At 38.0% G+C, this 24,001-nt stretch overlaps 1 protein-coding gene across 2 annotated transcripts; it reads right to left on the reverse strand.

Moving 5' to 3' along the window:
- Positions 1-3,564: 3,564 nt before the first annotated feature.
- Positions 3,565-6,434, reverse strand: LOC145166745 (ferredoxin--NADP reductase, leaf-type isozyme, chloroplastic-like). Of its 2 annotated transcripts, XM_079085775.1 has the most exons (10): positions 6,206-6,434; positions 5,850-6,081; positions 5,552-5,688; positions 5,054-5,132; positions 4,840-4,931; positions 4,673-4,750; positions 4,522-4,584; positions 4,181-4,415; positions 3,988-4,102; positions 3,565-3,701 (listed from the first exon to the last, which is right to left on the reverse strand). In XM_079085775.1, the coding sequence occupies exons 1-9, from the start codon at positions 6,308-6,310 to the stop codon at positions 4,035-4,037; spliced, it is 1,089 nt and encodes a 362-aa protein (XP_078941901.1). In that variant the 5' UTR covers positions 6,311-6,434; the 3' UTR covers positions 3,565-3,701; positions 3,988-4,034. The 2 variants fall into 2 exon arrangements, with proteins under 2 accessions (XP_078941901.1, XP_078941903.1); XM_079085777.1 differs by lacking the exon at positions 3,565-3,701 and having other exon boundaries at positions 3,794-4,102.
- Between the last annotated feature and the right edge of the window lie 17,567 nt (positions 6,435-24,001).

Consider the following 24,001-nt stretch of genomic DNA (forward strand, 5'->3'; position numbering starts at 1 on the left):
ACTTATGAACTCACCAGCTTAAATGCTGATCTACTCTTTCAAATCTACTTGTATTTCTCAGGGATTCAGTAATACAGGTAAACTTCAGCTTTTGGAGAAGTGACGCTAAGGCGTCAGTTTAAAACTCATTTTTGTCATCATATTGTAATTTGTTTTGAAACAAGTATCATTCAACAATCTAACTTTTAAATTATATATATGATGGTTGTTTTACTTTCTTTACTATGTATTCAACTGTTACGATACTACATGAAGTCATCCACCCTCGAACGTTTCCGCCGTTCTGGTTTGGGGGTGTAACAGATGATGTTTTCAGTAAATTGTTTTATAAATTACTTAATTAAAAACAAAATTTTTGGTCTTCAAATTTGGAATGTTACTATATATATATATATATATATATATATATATATATATATATATATATGAAACAATTTAAACGGATAAATAGAATTTAGGTACAAACTTAGTATATTATTAAATGCAATGTTATCTGGTTTAATCGAAAACTGAATCAAATAAACTCGAATCGAATAAACCAAAACTGATATTATTTTTTTCAGGTTTTATATATATATATATATATATATATATATATATATATATATATATATATATATATATATATATATATATATATATATATATATATATAACTAAAACTAATATTTAAGAAAACATAAAATTAAATAGTAAGTTACAATACCATGAAAACAACAATGGTTCTTATTAGAAATAATAATTATAAATTAAAAATGTAAAACCAAATTATTTTTAAATTAATTAGCCATGACAACATTTAAAAATAATGTAAAATCAAAAATAATATTTCATTTTATTCGTATACAATCCACAAATAAACGTCAATATGATAATATGATTCTAAAATATGACTATATCAAATTCCTTAACAAAATAGATATTTTAAAAAACAATAAATAAAAATTTTTAATTTAATTTATTCATATCCAACCCATAGATAGAGGTGATTTAGATGATTTAATTTTAACTAGAGGTTTCCCTCGCGACGGTTAAGAGTGGTGTGCTTGGTACAATAAATAATGTTTTGTTCAGCCTAGGCTACTTTTTGATGTTTCATTGTAAATCACAACAACAATTTTAAGTTAATATTAATTTGTGCTGAATTATTTTGTAACGATTACATGAGATATTAAAGCATAACAACAAGGCATATTGAAAAACAAAAGTTAAAAACTTGATAAGACATGTTTATCGATATAGAAATACAATGGAATATGGTACTTCTGTTTTTCCATTTTGTTGTTTTTTCCTATCGATAAAGATTAATCTATAAAAATTTGCTGCTATTTTTTCTTCACACTTTTATAATATTATGTTGTTTTTTGTCATACTTCCTACAAAGTTCCCAAATTAACAAAAACATTCATTAAATTAGGACCATATTTTCCGGTGAAGTTATTTTTCTTAGCGGTGGATATGTCATATAGATAAAAATATATGTAATCTGGCAGTACTAAGATTTTGAAATAAGAGAACTTACCAATTTATGGACCCTAAGTATATAAAAAAGGACCGATATACTTCTTGAAAGCGGCCTTCTTCGTTTGGGAAATCCACCATGCACAAAGAAGTATTATAACACTACAAAGTTATTTGTAATGTACATGCATTAGTATTACAATGATGGTTTACTTTGTAGCAAAAATATGTCAAAGTAACATCCTACTTTGTCAAAACATGCTAACTTACTTGATATACTTTGTTAATTTCTTAAAATTAGAAGAATGGAATAAAATGACAAATTTTGAAGATTAAGCTATAGGTTTATTTTGTCAAGTAGCAAAATATGTCAAAATAACATCATGCTTTCATTCAACATGCTATTTTGGTAGAATTTTGAAAGCATGATGCTATTTTTAAAGATCCAACTAATTAAAAAATCAATCAAAATAGCATCCTAATTAAAAAATCTATTAAAATCACATTTTGACAATTTTGCCAAAGTAGGATGCTATTCTAATTTGTACGTAGCAAGCAGATTTGGTTATTTATTGATCATTTTTTTAATTAACAGATTGAACATTTTACAGATTAAATAATCAACTAAAATACCATAGGGGCCATTTCTACAAATTACTCTTTTTTATATTTATAGTTTCCAATTATTTAAGTTAATAAGTTTTAGGGAGTTTTTGAAACAATAGAATTCATAAGCTTACATTATATGCTTTATGCTTTGTTGGTTTCTTGAAATTAGAATTCACATTCACTTACTTTGCACACATCTGGAGATACTGTAATAATATCATCTGATCAGATACAATAAGTTTTTAATCAAATGTATCGTTTAATCAACCGAAAATCATAGGGATAATAAATTAATAATCTAGTCGTTTCATTTACGGAGGCCGCTTGTAATTTTGTTTGCTAGACTCAAGTGAGTTTTGTAACTATATTATGTGTGACATCAGATGTCTTTGATTGATAGGTTGTCTTTGTGACATCTATGAGACTGGTTATATCATAATATTTGTATGTGAGACTATAGTTAGACTATAACACTGATATGTGAGACTATGGTTAGTTAAGAGTAATGAGATGTAAGACTATAGTTGTACTATAACAATCGTACGTGTGAGACTGTGGTTAGACCGTAACAATTGTATGTTTGATGGAATGTATGGTATATTGTGGAACTCATCAATTTTTGAGCTTGTGTTTTAAAGTTAAACGTTTCCAGGTTGTTCAGGTGTGTGAAAAGGAAGGGTGTTGCGTGACTGTACACTCGCATCGATGTTATGATACTATTTGAGACTTCCAATGGTTTTTATGATTTAACATTATGATTTTGATTTTGAAACAAATGGTTGTTGTGATATGTATTTAAAGGATGAGTTTTGGATGTTTAAACTAATTCTAGAAATGAAATTTTTGGTTTGAAATTTAGGACGTTACATTAGTTTAAAGACATCACATGTACTGATACCTTAGAGAGTCGATATGCTTTAAAAAAAATAACAAAAGATAATACCTATATATTTTATGCTAGATTCAACCGATGATAATTCATTAAAACTTCTATGCATTTCAACCTATTTCTATTCACGCGGGGATGTTGAGAAAAGAAAACATGATTTTTGTTAATTAGAATAATATGAATGTTTTTAATCGACACTCGACATATGTAAATCTATAAATCTAGATTTTTGCGATCTAGTTAATATTTAATGGGGTTGCTCTCCTTTGTAATTGTAACCGTAACGATAAGCACTCTAGAAGAAGTGCTTTAACCGTATAATTTCCAAACATATTGTTTGTAACTAGAGACCATAAAAATCAACTTTACTAGTTGTTTCAAAACTTAAGTTTAACCCTTGATGTTTTTTTCAAGTCTATGACAACTACCATCCTTGATACCGGTCACACATATCCATAATAACCATCAAAAGTCTATAGAACAACATGAAGGCTCAAAGTGGAAGAGAAGGCTCGAACCAGTGACCCTATCTTGAATATAATGTAAGAGAATGACCTTGGATACAAATGGAATTAAAAACACATGCACCATAACATATAAATTGTGGCAAATGAAGAACCATTTGTTATCATTAGTACACTTTTTTCGTTGGTGAAGTCAAGTGCTCTCACATAATGCCATGATTACTTCCATATCCTTCTGTACTTCTTGCTTTCTGGGCACTCGAAATAAGCATCCAAAGCTAGACGAAGGAAACCATATAAACCAATATCATATGTCTCATTTTATTTTTATTCTTTTGTCATTTGCAACATATCATATGAAGTCATAAAATTGAAACACCAATAAGAAGAATCTTATTCCCATACTTGCATTATACTTTCATAACCCATGCCCTAAAAAATATAAACTAAAATTTGGGTGGGAATCCCTTGACAATATAGATTTGGTTTATTATGAAATTAAAAGAAAAATATAAAAAAAAATAGAAGTCGTCAAATATGAATATTACAAAAACAGAAGGTTACCTATCTACAAAGAGAGGGCTGTATTTGTACAAAAAGAACAAAACCACTTAATACACTTCCACATTCCATTGTCCTTCCTTTTTCAACTGCTTCTTGTATGTTACCCAATCAATCCCTACCAAAAAACAAACAAAAAAAATGAATTACAAGAAACAAAGAACACATATTGAATGAGGGTATTTCGGTAATTTACCATCTTCAGCAGCCAATGTACCCATAATGTCATCAATACCCTTCTCCATACCCTTAAGCCCACACATATACACAAAGGTGTTGTCTTTCTTGAGTAATTCCCATAGTTCTCTATCATATTGAGCCATTCTTGTTTGAATGTACATCTTTTCACCTTTCTCATTAGTTTGCTCTCTACTCACAGCAAAGTCAACTCTTAAGTTATCTGGTTTCATCTCCTTCATTTTCTCAAATTCCTGAAAGATTTTAGAAACACATGATCAAGTTTGGAGTCGTTTTTTTCAATCATCCGATTTTTTAATCTTCTTTTTGAAACATGAATGAATGATGACAAGTTTTTACCTCTTTATATAACAACGAACTACTTGTGGGAACTCCCAAAAAGAGCCATGCCAATCCATTAAACTGCAATTATAAAATCAAGTTTAAAACTTTATTTTGTCAAATTAATTATAATTACTAGTCAATGAGATGAGAGGTGATAAGTTTTTACTTTATAGTCTTCGTGTTTCTCAAAGAACATTTTCCACATAAATGATCGAAATGGAGCAATACCAGTTCCTGTTGCAAGCTGCATTCGAAACATATCATTAAATGTTACATTTTTTTAATAGAATAATGAGTGTGAAAAGTTTTATTGAGTGGAAAAACAAAAACTACCATTATAACAGTTGCATTAGGATCTTTTGGCATAAGCATTTCTTTTCCAACTGGACCTGTTATTTGCACCTCTGCTCCAGGCTTCAAGTCGCCTGATTTGTTTTTAAACAAATATTGTTCATGTTAGAAAATAAAAAGATTCATACTATAAAAGGGAGAAAAGAAAAAAGATAGAATAAAGTTTAGTAACAAAAAGTTAAAGATTTATTCTCACATAAGAAGTTAGAGCAAACTCCTTTAACTTCTTCTCCTGCGTCATTGGTGTAGACTAGTCTTTTTACACACAATGAAACCTACACAAAATATGTTCACAAGATTGATATACATGCGCACATGAGTCTTTATTTGAATACATATGAACTATCGTAATTTTCTTTTTCTTACGTGTTTACACTACAAAATACCACAAATTACAAAAACAATCATTATATTTTCGGAAGTTTTGTGGTTTAACCTCGAATACTTTCATTTTTCCAATCAAAGAATAAAAGTTTCTGAATTTTTTCCATATTAACCATTTTGACCTTTTTGTTATATGGAGTTTCACCGGTAATTTCCAAATTAACCGTTTTGACATGTTACTAAATTGGAAAAATATGTGTTTGAAACTTTTATTGTTTGATTTGAAAAGGTAAATATGAGAGATGATCTTGATGCACCAATATGCTTAAAATTGGTTTCAAAAAGAATGGAATTTTGTAGATATGCTTACAGTTTTGGAGTCTCCAAAGTCACCAAGAGCACTACTCGCAATGGAATACAATCTCAATTTGTGTGGCTTTCCATTCTTTGGGTCAATTCCATCGGGAATTACACCAATGGATTGTCCTTCTTTATATGGGATCTCACCTAATCAAATCGAACAATAAACCAATCTTGATTTCACTCCAAGAATATAAGAATAAGAACATCTTGTATAAAGTTTGAATCTTTAACTACTAAAAGATAATCTTTTTGTATTGATCAAGAAGGGTTGATGAATACCCATATCAAATTTGGATCGATCATACCTTCGGTGGTGAAGACCATGTGCCAAGTTTCACCAGGGGCATCGTCGCCGGTGATCTTGGTGTTGAGAAGACACCTACCAACGTAAGGTTCCTTTGGGCGATATTTATTTGTAACTACACCTTCTTCTTGTTTCTTTGAAATTTTCTCTACTTTAGCAGGAGCTTCTGTTGTAACTTGAGCTCTAATTGATAGCGACTTAACATTTGATGACACATTTTTGTAATATGGCACCTAAACATGAAGAAAGACACAAACCCATTTCAGAGAAAGTATAAAAACTAGAACTTTGCATGCAAGAACCCATGATATGCAAAACCCACATGAAATGTAGAAGAAGAGAGTGAAATTAAGATACCTTTGTGAAGGAGACTCGTTCTTGAGTGATGAGGGATGTTCTTGTTGAAATCGCAGCGGATTTAGAAGATGGGAGGGAGACTATAGCACTTACTGCAGAAGCCATGATGATCGAACAAAATGAAGAGTGAGGAGGGATAAGAGAAAGGGAAGATATACTATGAGTGAAGAAGAAATGCGATGTTGAAGGGAATGGATATTTGTGAATTGGATGGAGGAAATTAGAAAGCCAATGGCAATGGCAGATGTGAGGATAAGAAATTTGTGTTGTCTTTGTACACTTGTGAGTTTCTGTGGCCACAAACGTGATTTCCCTTTTGAATTCTTAATAAACAAGATTATTTTTCTCAAATGATAAAGAACAAAACAGATTCTATAGGAAAATATCATCTTTTTTTTTTTTTTTATGTATCTTAGGATGAAAAGTTGTATGGATTATTGATTAGATATTTTGTTATATACGTTTCATATTGATACATATTTCATTTTTTAATTTGTAACTTTAACAAAATTTGTTGGTTATCATTTATTTTGCTTTATACGTCCTACATTTATACACATTAAATGTAGACAAAAATACATAAATTCTTCATTGTGGTTTATCAAATGTTACGAATTCAGTCCATGTTAATTTTATTTATTTTTAAGAATATAATCCTTATGGTTTCTAAAACTTACATAGTTGGTCATGGTCCATGTACAGAGATCCTTTTATCCTTTTTATTTAATTTACCTTTATTTATGTTTAAATGCAATTTATAAAAAAATAATAATAATAATAATAAATACATAAAGAACACCCACCCCAACCCACTACCCCACCCCCACTCCTTTCTTTACTATTCATCGAGTCTCTTCTCCAGTTTGCTCATAGATTTCAAACTATTTAGTATTCAATTCCACCACTTACACGCACTTCTCATCTTACTTCCGACATGTTTCCCTTAATTTCTTCATAATCTTTTTAGTGGTTAATCCTGAAAAATATGAGGAAATTTTCAAAATAAAGTAAAAGAACGGAAGTTAAAAAGATTGGAGTTTTCACTAATTGGAAGTAAGACCTAGAGTTATACTTGTATAAAAGAGATTGAAGTTTCCATCAAAACAAAACATATTATTGGTAACCCTCTAGTTTCTTCTTCACTGGTTTAAATCAAAGATGTCATATTTAAGTAATCTTGAATAAGGTTTTCTAATCTTTAATGTTATTTTCGAATAAAAATGTGACATGTAAATAGTATTGAATTGGGATCAATTCATCATATTTTAGTTTTGATCATATCTTGAAGGTCACCGAATTTCACTCTTTCTGCCACTACCATGAATTTGGAGAGTTTTAGGTTTGTTTTTGGTTTGATTCAACACGATGATTGATGCTTGTACGGAGACAATTGTTCCAAGAAATCCGATAACAGAAGGTAGACCGAGATCAATGATTGAAACTTGTGAATCAGTGATGTTGGTACTTGGTAGGCGGAGGCAGAGTGAAGTCGCTAATGATTGAAGCCATGTGAGAAGGTTGTAATTGTGGAGGTGGAGTGAGACTCACTAGCGATTGAGTTAGGGAATGGATGATTTTGCGTTTAACACTCCAACTAAAAATCACAATAAATTTAATTTTTTTCAAAACCAACCATTAATCAACATTGTTTAAAAAAAGTGTCATTGTTTCAAAAGCATTATGTAACACCCCATCTATTAAATAAATAAATAAACAAATTAATGAACGAATAATAGCCATAAAATCAATAATTATATAGCAAGGTGTTGGTTTCGAGGAGTTAACTGGCATAATTTAGAAGTTGGGGGCTAAAAGGGTAATTTATGGATTGGCTTTGCAAATAATCTCGAAAGCTAAGGGGCGTTTGATAAAATATTGGACTTAATTTGAAGGGATTTTAGATGGCTGGGGTTAAAAAGGTAAAATATGGACTCATTTTGAAAGAAATGGGGGAAGGAGGGACTGAATCTGACATTATGGAAAAGGTTGATATGGGACGGGAGTATATAACTGTTACCCTCATGACCCAAACCCTAACCCTAGGAGTCCCTCACCAGCCGCCACCCTTATGCCTCCCTCTTCCAGCCGCCGCACCACCACCCATTTACTTCCGTTCTCCGGCCGTCAAAGACCACCGCCCTACTGTTGCTTTGCTGCCGGTAGTCGTTGTTGTTGCCACCTTCGCCCGTGATCTTCCAGTCGCCGCCATCGTCGTCAAAGCCGAAAACCACCGTTGAGGCGTCGTTACAATCGGGAATGTCGTCGTTCGTGTTGCTGCCGCCGGCTGTAGGCGCAACTGTGGCCGCCGTTCGCTGCCGCCATTCTTTTTCTTCTTCCTTTTCGTTCTGCTGCCGATGGTCACCGCTATTACCGCCTCCAGCCACCGTTGTTTCTTCTGTTTCACGATTTGTGGGTTCTCCAGCTGCCGCCTCCCTCCGACGGTGAGGTTGCTGCTCCGTGGGTGTGTGAGTTCCATCGTGCGGGTGTTAGTCCCAACCCATGTCGCGTGTAAGAATGTGTTTAGATGGCCAGAAGATGCGATCAACCACCATGGCAGCCAACCATGGTGGCTGCCGCCCATGATTACTCCCTCTGCCGCCACCAACCACTGTGGGGGGTGGTGTGTGTGTGTGTGTGTGTGTGTGAGTGTGTTTGTATGGGTTTTGTGAGTATAATCTTGTATGCATGATTTTTGGCCGGAAAACCCGTCACCACCACCGTGAGGTGGTGGCTGCCACCATGTGCTACCGCCGACCACCACTAGGGTGGCTGTGTGTGTGTGTGTTTGTATTAGTATGTGTGTGTGTGTGTTATTTGGGTTTTTGCTTTGTAATATTGTAACCGATGCTAGAATAATAAAAGAAACTCGTAACCACCACCGTGAGCCGCCGTTGACCACCACTACCCGAGGTGGTAGTGGGTGGTGCCCGACTTAGGAAAAACCCTAATGGACCTTATGAAACTCTAATGGGCCTAAGGACTTAGTTTTTGAGCCTAATTGGGTTGTGATGGGTGCAAAACCCTAATTAGGGTTTAGAAAACCCTAATTTTGGATATATGGGCCTTGGACTTATCGGGACCCACATTTGGGCCATTGGAATGAAATTGTGAATTACACCCAATCACACCATATGACTTATCTAGTAGATTGATGGAGTTAATGGATTAAGTCCATAATGGGCTCAGTGAGAAACACTTAACCCTAATTGTCATTTTATATGAAACCCTAATTTCACTTGGGCCTTGAGTTGGGCCTTTCCATTGGGCTTTGGTGATTGGGCTAATAATGGGTCATTCAAGAACAACTTTATGGACTAAGAATATATGAATGGGCTTTAGGGTAAGGCCCATATGAGGGTTTGGTCCCAATTTGGAAAATTAGGCCATAGATGAGCCATAATTGGGGCTTTATGATTATGCGATATTGGGCTATTAGAAATGCCAAATGTTTGGACCGGACTAAATGGTTGGGCCTTAGAATAAGACCATGTAAAGGTTTGGGCCCAATTTGGAAAATTGGGCCATATGTTGGGATTTGACTCATAGTTGACTTTTGGGCCTTTGGATTGGGCCTTGGGCTTGAATAAAGCTAAGTTAGCGTTAAAGTAGTATTTACCCCAAGTATGTACTTATGGTTATGTGTTGGAACCCAATTATTAAATGGGTGTTATTTTGATGTTGACAGATTGGGAATCTGTCATCCAGCACCTAGAGTCTTCGTCTACGGGACTTCATTAGTGTGAGGTGAGTTACCTTCCAATAGAAGTGGGTCTAAGGCCACAATGTCGGCCCACTAGTAGGAGTTAGTTGATAGATGATTTTCCTTGTGATAATTATCTAGGTTTGCTACTACCTGATAAGCTTTATGTGTTGACATGATATGATGTTATGTGATAGTGGTAGTAGGGGGAATAGTCCTCGGTTACCGGTCGATAGGGCCGAAGGGGTAGTTTAGTACCCAACTATGCTAGACAGATTATGATACATTTGATATGATATTATGTGGTAGTAGTAGGGGTGAAATAGTCCCCGGTTACCAGTCGACAGGACCGAAGGGGTAGGTTGGGCACCCCGGTATGCCTAACAGGGGTAGGTTGAGCACCCCGGTATGCTCAGCAGGGTAGGTCGGGCACCCATATATGCCTGACATGGGGTAGGTCGGGTACCCCGGTATTCCTGACAGTATGTGATTTGTATGGTATGTGGTATGGTGGGGGAACTCACTAAGCTTCGTGCTTACGGTTTACAGTTTTGGTTTTAGGTACTCGTTTTCAAAGGGAAGGAGCCGGTTTGATCGCAACGCATCACACTATGTTTTCCGCACATGAGATCTTTGGGATTACACTCTGATATTATTTTATGATAACATGTTTTGATTATTGACACTTTTGTCTTGACATGTGATGTTATTACGGATGTCTTTATACTATTGGTTTTATAATAACTTAATTAAAAATGAAATTTTTGGTCTTGAATTTTGGGATCTTACACATTATTTCAAAATCAGAGTTTTCCCCAGACCCAGTGACATATAACAAGATGTTGTGCACGATCACGCATTGCCTTCCCACGATCCTCTGAAGTACCTGGAACCATAAACTAAAACTGTAACCTAAAGTTTTGTGAGTTCCAACAAAATACCAATCACACACACACACACACACACACACACACACACATATATATATATATATATATATATATATATATATATATATATATATATATAACAACATATATTGGGTCTACAACCTATGTCTGGATTACCCCTACAAGGTCCTCAACATAGGTCTGGATTACCCCCGAGCCCACAATATGAGTCTGGCATGCTATTCGGGCCCTCATCTCATATATGGATTGCTCTCGAGCCCACAGCCTATGTCTGGAATACCCCTACAAGGTCCTCATCATGCAAACGTCTAGATTCCTCCGGGTTTGTTGGCTACCACACAAAGCAATACAACCTCAACCCAACACAATATGTCGACATATGTAACAGGTAAACATAACACAAAACCAACAAATATAGATACTCATGAAGATCTACTAATTAGCTACAAACTAGCATAACACCATCTTAACCAGGATAAATAATCTAGTTGGCCGACAGTGGTGCCTTCGACCCACGGGTAGTGTGAGGAAGACTCACCTCTCAATCTGAATGTGGTCTGAATAAATTTCGGCTCCAACAATCGGCTCAACCCGTCTCCTAAATATCAATACATTTCCCATTCAAAATTAGTAACATTTTTCCTAAAATACCCTTAAGTCAAACTTGGTCAACCCTGGTCAAAGTCAAAGTCAACATTCAAGGTCCAAAAGTCAAAATCCCTTCCCATCGGAGTACGCCCTTCGTACCAAGAGAGTACGCCCAACGTACTCTGATGTTGACCAAAAACAAGGCGCTGACCGCGTACGTGCAACATATCACCAGGTACGCCCAACATATGCAACCCACTCCCAAAACTCCATTAAGAGATTATGCCATTAAGTCCTTACATCTAAAACTCGATTCCAAGCCCAAAATGAGGTCCGAAGTCATAAAGTTTCCAACTTTATGACTTTGCATGGCTATAAAGTGCTTAATGTCCAAAACCCTAAGTTCTTAACCCAATAAGACCATCTAACACATGCATGGGTTACATACAACGCTCAAGATCATATTTTTATGCATCACAACACTCTGAAATGTCTAAAAGGACGACTCAAATGACATAGAGTAACCCATACTCATAATGCCAAGCTAATGGGGCCAAAATGTTCACAACTTCAAGGCTAACAAGATCTTAAATAAATCATCATCAAGTTCAAAGCTTTTTACCTTAAAATAATGCTAAATGGTGATGAGATTCCGGATCTAAGGTGTCTCATTCTTCCAAGGTGGTCCTCGCTTCATCTCCTTCCTTCTTAATCACCAAAAGTACCTATAAAAGCTCAAGAACACTCCTAAGGAGGACTAAGGTTCTAGATGGACGAAATGACAAGTGGAGGATGAAGAGTCAAGTATATGGATGGCCCGCTCACTCTGGCCATCGGTCTACGGATGACAAGTAGTGCTGAAATGTAGTCTTGTACCCAGTTCCTTGTGGAACATCTGGCAGAATTGTGAAGTCAACCGAACATCACGATCTGATATAATGGAAACTAGAATCCCATGACGAGCAACAATCTCACGAATATACACATCGGTCAACTTCTCGGGTCAATCGATCCACAATGACCCAGATAGCATCAAAACCCTTGGTAGTCTTCGTTAGCTTGGTGATAAAATCCATGGTGATCTATTCCCACTTCCACATGGCAACCTCCAAAGGCCGCAGCTTGCCATGTGGCCTCTGGTGCTCGGCCTTGACCATCCAACAAGTCAAGCACCTCTCAACGTACCAAGCTACGTCCCTCTTCAGACAAGGCCACCAATAACTTATTCTCAAATCCCGATACATCTTGGTGGCTCCCGGGTGTATCGAAAAGCGAGACTTATGTGCCTCTGCTAAAAATGTCTGTCTGATCCCACCAGAAACCGGAACCCATACCCGACCACACCAGGTCAATACTTGACAATTTTGGTTCTCCAAGATTGATCTGAGGTCGGGATATCATTGATCTGAGGTCGGGGTATCATCGGAAATCCACGCCCTTCCTCGTCAGACGAGTGAGGGGTACAACAATCTTGGAGAAGTCCCGTATAAATCTCTGATAGTATCCTGCTAAACCCAAGAAATTCCTGATCTCCGAGGGGGACTTCAGAACCTCCTACTACATTACAACCTCAATCTTGGTTGGATCAACTAAAATCTCGTTTTGGTTAACGAGATGCCCTAGGAAGTGGACCTTTCGTAACCAAAACTCACACTTCGAGAACTTGGCATACAACCATTTTCGCCTCAAAACTCCTAAAAGTTCTCGAAGGTGATCCTCATGATGCTCTCTGGTCTTGAAATACACCAAGATTTCATCAATAAAAACAATAAGTGATCGATCGAGCATCGGCCTGCATAACCGATGATGGGTTTTGAGCAAATCATCAATCCTATGGTGCACATGCAAAACCCTAAAGCCTTGGATCTAGGTTTCTCTATTGTACGTGAAAATTATCCAAAGCTTACAAACCCTAATCTAGCATACAACAAAACTTGAAAAATAACATAAATAATCAATAAGAATGTTACCTTAATTGTTGCTTGAAGATCTTTAGCTTATGTGAACCTAGCACCTCAAATGTGATGCCTCTAATGGATCACAAACACCAAATCAAGTTGAATGATCTTGGAGAGAGGGGATGAGAGGCTCAAAATTGGCTCTATGAATTCTTAGGGTTTCTGGGTGACGATTTATGAAGCCCTAGGGGTCCTTATATAGTGGAGCTGCTAGGGTTTCAGTCAAAACCCTAATTGGATAGCTTAGGCCTTAAGCAGTCCAATTAGAACCTTCTGGAATAAGGCCTTGGACGATTTCAAGGTGGGCTTCCACAATAATTTCGTCCACCCCTTTATCCATATGATCCACAACCCAAAATCCAATTATCTTATAATTGCAATTCCAGTCCCCTAAGTTTAATTAATATCTTTTGATCAAAAAATAATTTCTTAATTTATTATTGATCAATATTAATTAATCAATATGATTTCTCTTTTAATATATTATTCTTATAATATATTAATAAACCATAATATCCTCTTTCTCCACTAATCATCCAGTCAAGTTGCTCCGGTGAAGGCAACCCAAAAGGACCATGCTCATAATCGGGTCAAGTACATACCAAATATAGTTATGGACTTAGACACTAATCCAACACCTGATTCATCAAATCTATAAACACCACAGGCGCATTGGTGAGCCCAAATGGCATATCCACGAACTCATAATAACCATAACAAGTCCGAAATGAAATCTTCTCCACGTCCTCCTCTCTAACCCTCACCTGATGGTACCCCGACCTGAGATCGATCTTGGAGAACCAAGATGCACCCTGCAACTGATCAAATAGGCCGTCAATCTGTGGAAGGAGATAACGGTTCTTCACTGTCAACTTGTTCAACTCCCGGCAATGAATGCACATCCGGTGTGAACCATCCTTCTTCTTGACGAACAATATCGATGTTCCCCATAGAAAACTGGTCGGTCAGATGAACTGCTTTCCTAACAGCTCCTAAAGCTAAGAGGACAACTCCTGCATCTCAAGCAGTGCCAAACGGTACGACACCTTGGCAATCGGATTCGCACCTGGCACTAGGTCAATCCTGAACTTGTAACATCCTGTTCTGGATCGTCCGTAGGGCTTCTCGTTACCTTTCCATGGATATGAGGTTCATGGGAAACAGACTTATAACAAGGGAGCTATGACAGTTTGAAGATTTGGCAAGATAAGTGCTTTAATTGAAAAAGGTGGCAGCGGAGTATGCTGGGCGTACGTATGTATACGCTTAGCATACTCATGTGCGTGACTTTTAAGCGAAGCCACCTAGTACGCTGGGCGTACTAGGCACATAAGGAAACCCTAAATAAGGGGGGGTGCCCCTATATAAAGAATGAGATGGCCTCATTCCTGGCCACCATTCTCAGTCAACAAACCCTCCAAAACCCTAAACCTTCGTTCATAGAGCTTGTGAGTGCATTTGAGAGCCTTTGAGTGACTTTGTGTGTTCGTGGAGTGAAGAAGAAGCTTTGGAGAAGAAGGAGTGTGAGCCCAGGCCCTTGGATGTGAGCATATCTGTGTTGGGAGCTTCATATTGAGGTATAAAGCTTCAAGCTTTCTCACTCTTTTGATTTGTGCATTATAGTAGAGTATTTTAGGGTTTTTGTCCCAAAAGTTTGAGAGTTTATGAGATATTGAGCTCTAGAGACTATGATCAACCCTTTTGAGTGCAATTAGTGGTGTGGTGTCATAAAAATCAAGCCTTGGTCGTTGGAATCAAGCCATGCAAGAGAAATGAGCTTTTTGAGATGAGAGAGTGTGTGTTTTGTGTGTTTATGCCCATATCAGCCATGCAAAGGCTTAAAGTCACTGACTTTATGGAGTAAGAGCTATTAGGGAGTCCAGATTTGAGAAATGAGCTAAGTTCTTAACGGGTTAAGACCAAGAGAATGGACTATGAAAAACTGGGCGTACGACCAGCGTAATTCCAGTACGCCCCACGTACTGGGTTGGGGTCCCCGATCAGATACATGCATGCGTATGTACGTTGAGCGTACCAAGGGAGGTACGCCCCGCGTAACCTCACTGTGGGCTTTTGTGTAACGCCCGTGTCTCTAGGCTAGGCACTAATGATGATGTAATAGTCTAGGTTAACCTTTGTAAACCGTTGTGAAATAATAAAAATGTATTATTTTGAGTATTATGTGTTTTATGCTTAATTGTGTAACTTAAATGAATTAAGAACAAGAATAAGCGTAATAATAAAATATTAGATAAGCCCGATATCTATGAAGGAAGTCGTAGTGGTCGTGACGAGGATTCCGGAAATATAAAGAATGCCGAAATCCGAGTTATAACGAAGAAGTTATGACATGTTGAAGTTTCGCGACAGAACTGGTACGACACTGTGTGATGTAAATAGTGAATTTACGATAGAGCGATATTTAGCCTTAGTGATCTAAACGAAAGTTGTAGAATACGTTAAACCGAGAGCGTGCATAAAAAGAACGTCTAAATCTGACTTCGTATGACGAAGTTATGATTTTTCGAAGTTTTGACTTAGAGGCATGCAGCCCAAAGTTCGAATATGAGATCGAGTGATTTTTAGCCGAAACAATCTAAACGAGGACCGAAGATCTCGTCGATAGTAGTCCAACGGTAAAAAGACAAATGAAAACGGACTTCAGATGAAGGAGTTATGAATTTCTAACGGAGTTTTCCTGTCCCGGCCTACTAAAAATAATATAATAAAAATTAATTCAAAATTAGCCGACGGAGTCTAAACCAGAGTTGTAGAGCATAATCTCACCTACTCGTGTATATAAAGAATGTCGAAAATGGAGCTCGTATGCGAAAGATATGAATTTCTGAAGTTCGGGGCACGAACCCCGACATTGTGTCAGAGCTCATGACGTGAACATAGGATTCACGACGTGAACTCAGGGATGACGTCTCCTAGAGCCTGACAGACCCAAGTTGCGATGACGCACCTGATGACGACTGAAGTCACAACGTGAACTTGTTGTTCACGACGTAAATCCAAAAATTCGACCCTATACATAGAAACCGAAGGGCAGCCGGCCATGGTTGCTAATTCGCTTACTCTCTCACTCTCTACACCCTCTCTAGCCCTCTTGAAGAACCCCCGAAGCCCCGATATCATTCCGACACCCGAAGCCGGTCCCGAAGCACCGAAGATCCCGAGAAGAAAGGAGTTTTCGAGCCGAAGCTCTGCCCGCGAGAAGCCCGGTGTGTGAAGATATCCCAGTTCATCGAAGAATACTACTTGAACAGCCGTAGTGCTGTCCGATAATCGTCTTATCAAGTGAGTGTGTAGTTGCTTTCTTCTAACACATAGATATGAATTATTCTCTATAAAATACGTTCTATGTGTTTATATATTATATGTTATCTGGAATGAGTATTGAATGGATACATTATACATGTTTTAAAGTTGTATAAGTATGTATATATATATATGTATATATATATACATATATATATATATATATATATATATATATATATATATGTTATCTACAAAAATGTTGGGTATAACATGGGTAGATAGTTGATGTGTGTTGAAATAAAATGATGAGAGGCCTCGATGTTGTTGTTGATCTAGTCATCTCGCAGAGTATGGATGACGACCACAAACTCTTTCTAGACTGTCCAGTGGAACGCTGACAGGTTCATAACCTGTAGGTGTTGTGAACGATGTGTTCACCGATGTACTCTATCCCCCTAATGGTTTCCTTTAGGACATCTATTGTTGAGGAAACCCCTTTGCAGTAATGTCCATCCCGATGAAAAATCCTAGACTAGGTCCCTTGTGATAGTTGTTGTTTTAGGGACGTAAAGTGAGGATAACGGGAATGGGTAATCGGGTTATTGTTGGTTGGTGAAATTAAATATAATTATTTATTGTGGGTTGAAAACCCTATATGCTCACCAGGCTCCCAAGCCTGACCCACTCAGTTTTATTTGTATTACAGGTAGTGGCGCGAGAGCATAAGTTGGATGAATCATCAAGTTATTTTGTTTATAGGCCTGTGGTTGTATATAACTGTTGTAAGGCTTATAATGTGCCGTTTATGCTTTTGGTCTGTATCGGAAGATGACATCCCGAGTTTTGTTATATATGAAAATACATTTCTTTAAGAAATGCTTTGATAAATTTTATTTTATCATATGTTGTTTTAGGAACAAATTCCGCAACTCTTTTAATCAAGGGATTACTCTGAAATTATTTTAAAAGCATAAATTAAATCGGTCTTTTCCGGTCGTGAATTTGCGGATGTCATAGTTGGTATCAGAGCATTAGTTTAAGCAAACTAGGAATTTGTAGGATTTCTAGACTTAAACTTGGAATGCTAAGTGAAGATTGTGGGATAAGTGTCTGTTATATTTTAGACACGAGCACTAGTATATTTTAGGAAAGATGCATAAATATGCTTTTATGTGCTAAATGTTATATGTTTGCCATATATGATATTATTTGTTCAGATCTACGGTTTTTTGCCACCCGGATCTGGAAACCTTATGTGTTTAGAATTCTAAGCGTAGGACTACGGTATTAGAACTAGCATGTAAATGTTTCGGAGTGTTATGGACGATTTAAATATCTATCGTGAATGAGGATCTAAATTCACCTTATTCGGTGTACAGATCAACAAAGGAAAGAACAAGAAGCAGAGTTGGAAACGTGAACGAAAACAAGAATCAACCACCTGTAATTAAGCAAATACCTGTTGTAGCAGCAGCACCTGAGCCAATGACAATGGCTGCTGTACAATTGATGATTTAGACGATGTTGGATTGTCAGATGGAAGAAACTAGACGTCTGCTTTAGCATAATCGTGAAGAACTTACAATATCAACTGACCAGCCCGAATTGAATGAAGGGCAGTCGGATGGAGGAAACTTCAGTGGGGTTATTGGTCAATCCATCCCACCGATTGTTAGACAAAACAACCAGGATGGAGGAAACGACGGACGTGGATGCAAGTACAAAGATTTCATGGAATCCAAACCACCGTGTCTATCCGGAAGCCCGACGCCGGTAGAAGTTATAAACTGGATCTCCGAAATGGAGACCATGTTTGAAAGTTGCGAATGCAACAACAGGCAGAAGACCGCTCTTGCGATCCCTTTGTTAAAATCTGGAGTGTTGAGTTGGTGGAAGCTATTAGCCGACTCGATGGCCAAGGGAGAAGCTAGCAAGATGTCTTGGGAAGACTTTGTGGAACAACTGAAACAACAATACTGCTCAGAGCAGGACCTTCTGGAAATCAATAATGAGTTTCAGAATTTGAAGAAGGGAAAAATGAGCGTTACTGAATACGCTGCAAGTTTCACAGAAAAGATGAAGCTTATCCCATACCTAGTTCCAACAGAACTCTCAAAGGTCAACAAGTTTGCCCGTGGATTACCAGCCGACTTTGGTCCAATGGTTAAGCAACCAACCACATTGAAAGCCGCCATCTGGGCTGCTAAGAATGTTAAGACTCAGATCAGGGAAAAGGGTCTGGAGAGGTCAGAGGTGAGTGAGAAGAGGAAGTTCGATGGACCTTCAGGGTCCAACAAGAAAAATAAATTCTCGAAATCCGGTTCGAGAGGAGGTAGAGGAGGCGAAGCGAAATGGTGCGACAAATGCAAGAATAAGCATCATGGGAAATGTGATGGGGAAGCCACATGCTTCAAATGTGGAAAGCCAGGGGACTATGCCAACGGATGCACCCTTACCAAGAAAGTATGCTATGGGTGTGGTGAGGAGGGGCACATCTCGAGGGATTGTCCGAAAAAGAAGGAGGCAGCAAAACCCAACATTCCACCAAAGCCGAAGGCGAGATCCTTTTAGATGACACTGGAAGCTGCTAAAGAAGAAGCTGATGTTGCTTTAGGTACCTTTCTCGTAAACGAATTGTCTGCCCAAATTTTGTTTGACTCAGGAGCCAACTACTCCTTTATTTCACATGAATTTGGTAGAAAACTAGCTTTGCCTGTTGATAGACTAGATAATGCTTTATTAGTCGAAGTTGCTAGTGGCAAGTTTATACCTGTTAGCCATCGTATGAAAAGTGTCTTAATTGATTTGAAAGGGAATAAGTTCCACGAGGAATTATTTCCTATTGAGTTAAATGGTTTCGACATCGTGATGGGAATGGATTGGCTTAGCGCCAATGATGCCGAAATACTGTGCAAGAAGAAGATTGTAAAAGTAAACCCGCCAGGGAAAGAGTCATTTATGGTGTATGGGGACAAACACATAGTAAATTCTGGGATTATTTCTCTAATGAAAGCCAGAAAGTGTTTGGCCAAAGGATGTACATCGTATTTGGCATTCGTGATTGATGCAAAGAAGGAGAAAAAGGAGATGCAGAGCATTCCGAAAGTATTTCCCGAGGATCTTCCTGGATTACCGCCTGATCGACAAGTAGAATTACATATTGACTTGTTACCAGGAACGACGCCAATAGCAAAAGCACCTTACCGACTAGCGCCAACGGAGATGAAGGAGCTGATGATGCAACTTCAGGAGTTATTGGACAAAGGTTTCATTAGACCTAGTTCATCACCCTGGGGAGCTCCGGTGTTATTCGTAAAGAAAAAGGACGAGAGTATAAGGATGTGCATTGATTACAGAGAGCTGAATAAGGCAACGATAAAGAATAGATATCCATTGCCAAGGATTGATGACCTGTTCGATCAGCTACAAGGTTCAAGCTATTTGTCGAAGATCGATCTTAGGTCAGGATATCATCAGTTGAAGGTGAGAGAGCAGGATATCGAGAAGACTGCATTCAGAACATGATATGGACACTACGAGTTCTTGGTTATGTCGTGTGGACTAACCAATGCCCCATCAGCATTCATGGATTTAATGAACATGTTTTGTAATCTGTTCCTTGATAAATATGTGATAGTGTTCATAGATGACATTCTGATTTACTCAAAAAGCCAAGAAGAGCATGGCAGACACTTGCGAGAAGTGTTGGAAGTCTTGAAGAAGGAGAAGTTGTATGCTAAGCTCTCCAAATGTGTTTTTTGGATTCGAGAAGTCCAATTCTTGGGTCACGTGGTCAACCAAGAGGGGATAATGGTTGATCCAGCAAAGATTGAAGCTGTGATGAAGTGGGAACAACCGAAAAGTACCACGAAGATCCGAAGCTTTTTGGGATTAGCTGGATATTACCGAAGGTTTATCCAAGGCTTTTCTTCGATCGCTACTCCATTAACAACTTTGACTCACAAAGGAGCTACTTATGCTTGGAGTGATAAGAACAAAGAAGCATTCGAGTTGCTAAAGAAGAAGCTATGTGAAGCACCGATTCTTTCTCTACCCGATGGAGTTGAAGACTTCGATGTCTATAGCGATGCGTCTGGGGTTGGTTTGGGTTTTGTTTTGACCCAAAGAGAAAAGGTGATAGCATATGCGTCTCGACAGCTGAAAGAGCATGAAAAGAGCTACCCCACTCATGATTTGGAGTTGGCAGCGGTAGTATTTTCTCTAAAGATACGGAGATATTACCTCTATGGCACGAGGTGCAAACTTTTCACTAATCATAAGAGTCTCCAACATCTCTTTAATCAGAAGGAATTAAATATGAGGCAACGACGCTGGCTGGAGTTACTCAAGGACTACGACTATGAGATACTTTACCACCCCGGTAAAGCAAATGTTGTCGCTGATGCTCTCAGTCGAAAAGTCAATCTTGAAAGAAAAAGGCCAAGAGCGTTGAGAATAGAAGTTTTCTCGACAATTGTGGAGAGTATAAAGAAAGCTCAAGAAGAAGCTTCAGAAAAGAATGACCGAAAGGAGGAACGTTTGGGCAAAACGTTAGTGTTCGGTATAAACAGTCAAGGACTGAAGGTATTCCAAGATCGGATTTGGATACCTAAGTCAGGAGGAGTAAGAGATCTTCTGATGGAAGAAGCTCACAAAACCATGTACTCAATTCATCCTGGCAGCACTAAAATGTATAGGGACCTAAAACCCTACTACTGGTGGCCGACGATGAAGCTTGATATCGCAAAGTATGTGGCCGAGTGTGTGACATGTGCGAGAGTTAAGGCACAACATCAGAAACCATATGGGAGTTTTGAACCTTTACCTATACGAATGGGTAAGTGGGAAGACATTTCCATGGATTTTGTCACTAAGCTTCCCAGAACAAAGAATGGTCACGACATGATTTGGGTAGTCGTTGATCACTTCACTAGGAGTGCGCACTTCATAGCAGCCAATGAGAAATGGTCTATGGATAAGCTTGCAAATTCTTACATGAAGGAGATTGTGAGGCTTCACGGTGTTCCCTTAACGATTGTGTCAGATCATGACAGTCGTTTCACCTCCAGGTTTTGGAGAAGTCTACAAGAGGAATTGGGTACCAAGTTGTGTTTGAGTATAGCTTACCATCCACAGACTGATGGGCAGAGCGAACGAACGATACAAACGCTTGAAGATATGCTGAGAGCATGAACCCTGGAATCCCAAGGTAACTGGGATGAACATTTACCTTTTGTAGAATTTTCCAACAATAATAGTTTCCACCCGAGCATAAAGATGGCACCTTATCAAGCTTTGTACAGACAAAAATGTCGTACGCTGTCTTGTTGGCTTGAGGCTGGGGAAAAGCAGTTTATGGGACCTGAGATAGTCCATCAAACTGCTGAAAAGTTGAAAATAATTAGGGAGAGAATGTTAGCAGCTCAGGATCGTCAAAAGAGCTATGTTGACAACAAGCGAAGACCGATGACTTTTGAAGTTGGAGATTCGGCTTTGCTTAAAGTCTCACCGTGGAAGGGACTTATAAGGTTTGGAAAAAGGGGAAAGTTAAGTCCAAGGTTTATTGGACCGTTTAAAGTTATTCAAAAGATTGGGAACCAAGCTTACAAGCTTGAATTACCCGAAGAACTGAATGGAATTCATAACACTTTCCATGGGTAGATAGTTGATGTGTGATGAAATAAAATGATGAGAGGCCGCAATGTTGTTGTTGATCTAGTCATCTAGCGGAGTATGGATGATGACCACAGACTCTTTCTAGACTGTCCAGTGGAACGCTGTCAGGTTCATAACCTGTAGGTGTTGTGAACGATGTGTTCACTGGTGTACTCTATCCCCTCCATGGTTTCCTTTAGGACATCTATTGTTGAGGAAACCCCTTTGCAGTAATGTCCATCCCGATGAAAAATCCTAGACTAGGTCCCTTGTGATAGTTGTTGTTTTAGGGACGTAAAGTGAGGATAACGGGAATGGGTAATTGGGTTATTGTTGGTTGGTGAAATTAAATATAATTATTTATTGTGGGTTGAAAACCCTATATGCTCACCAGGCTCCCAAGCCTGACCCACTCAGTTTTATTTGTATTAGAGATTGTGGCGCGAGAGCATAAGCTGGATGAATCATCAAGTTATTTTGTTTATAGGCCTGTAGTTGTATATAACTGTTGTAAGGCTTATAATGTGCCATTTATGCTTTTGGTCTTTATCGGAACATGACATCCCGAGTTTTGTTATATATGAAAATACATTTCTTTAAGAAATGATTTGATAAATTTTATTTTATCATATTTTGTTTTGGGAACAAATTCCGCAACTCTTTTAATCAAGGGATTACTCTGAAATTATTTTAAAAGCATAAATTAAATCGGTCTTTTCTGGTCGTGAATTTGGGGATGTCACATTTTGGGCTAAATCTTATAATGGGCCTTAAGGGTTGGGCCTGAATCTTTGGGCTAGTGTACTAGTGACTGTGAACAGAGAAATACTATATTGCCTTGGGTCTTGAGTTGGGCTTGTCGCTTGGACTTGAGAGTTGGGCCTCGGGAGAGCCCATTCATTATTGGGCCTTGATGGGCCCAATGAGTCTTAGGTTATTGAGGGGCTAGTTAGTGGACTACCTTTAGACCTAAAGAGTGAGGATTTGGACTTAGATATTAATGGGATAATTGTGGATTTAGGTCCAGTGTTAGAGGCCGGTGCAGCAGCAGCATCTTTAGGAGCTGTTCATCATCCGAGGTGAGTCTTCTCACTATACTTTACCTAGAGTGGTAACCTTTGTGTGACTGGAAGGTCTTATGTGCTTATATTGAGTATTGTGATATCCTGCATTTTGTCTTTGTGATTTATGCTGTGTATTATTCTGAGCTTACTGAGTTAGGACCGGAGGGTCCACCGAGTTTTGGGATCGGAGGGTCCCACTGAGACACATTGACCGGAGGGTCTTATCTGTGTGGTATTTTGGGGAACTCACTAAGCTTCGTGGTTCCCTTGTTATGTGATATGTGTTTCGGGTTCTTTTTAGGATCGCGGGAAGGCGCCGGCTTGATTGTACACACCAGAGAAAGAGTTATGCTTTGAGGATCCTGGATTGTTAATTAAATAATTATGGAGTTGTGTTTTTCGTAAATTAAATAAATGGGATTTTTGTGAAATGTGTTATGAGAATTATGTGATCTTAAATGAATTTTGTTTTTGAAAATTTATGGTTTACAAGTTGGTATCAGAGCCTTGGTTTGAGGGATTCGGATGCACCTCCTGGTGTGTTTGGACTCAAACTGAGGATTGGAGAAAAATTTTCAAAAGAGATAAATTTTTCTAAAATAAGAAAGAGTCTAAGAGAAAATGAGTTGGAGCCTTGTGTACAATCAGCCAGA

This window comes from Lactuca virosa, chromosome 3 (genome assembly GCF_052849685.1).
Source record: "Lactuca virosa cultivar CGN04683 chromosome 3, Lactuca_virosa_CGN04683_v6, whole genome shotgun sequence".
Classification (NCBI taxonomy): domain Eukaryota; kingdom Viridiplantae; phylum Streptophyta; class Magnoliopsida; order Asterales; family Asteraceae; genus Lactuca; species Lactuca virosa.

Bases quoted from the DNA above. Each gene is read 5' to 3' on its own strand.
- LOC145166745 (XM_079085775.1), bottom strand. From the start codon at position 6,310: ATGGCTTCTGCAGTAAGTGCTATAGTCTCCCTCCCATCTTCTAAATCC. The intron at 5,689-5,849 runs GTATGATCGATC...CGATTTGATTAG, and splicing joins CATGGTCTTCACCACCGAAG to GTGAGATCCCATATAAAGAA. The intron at 4,932-5,053 runs GTGAGAATAAAT...AAAACAAATCAG, and splicing joins AGTTTGCTCTAACTTCTTAT to GCGACTTGAAGCCTGGAGCA.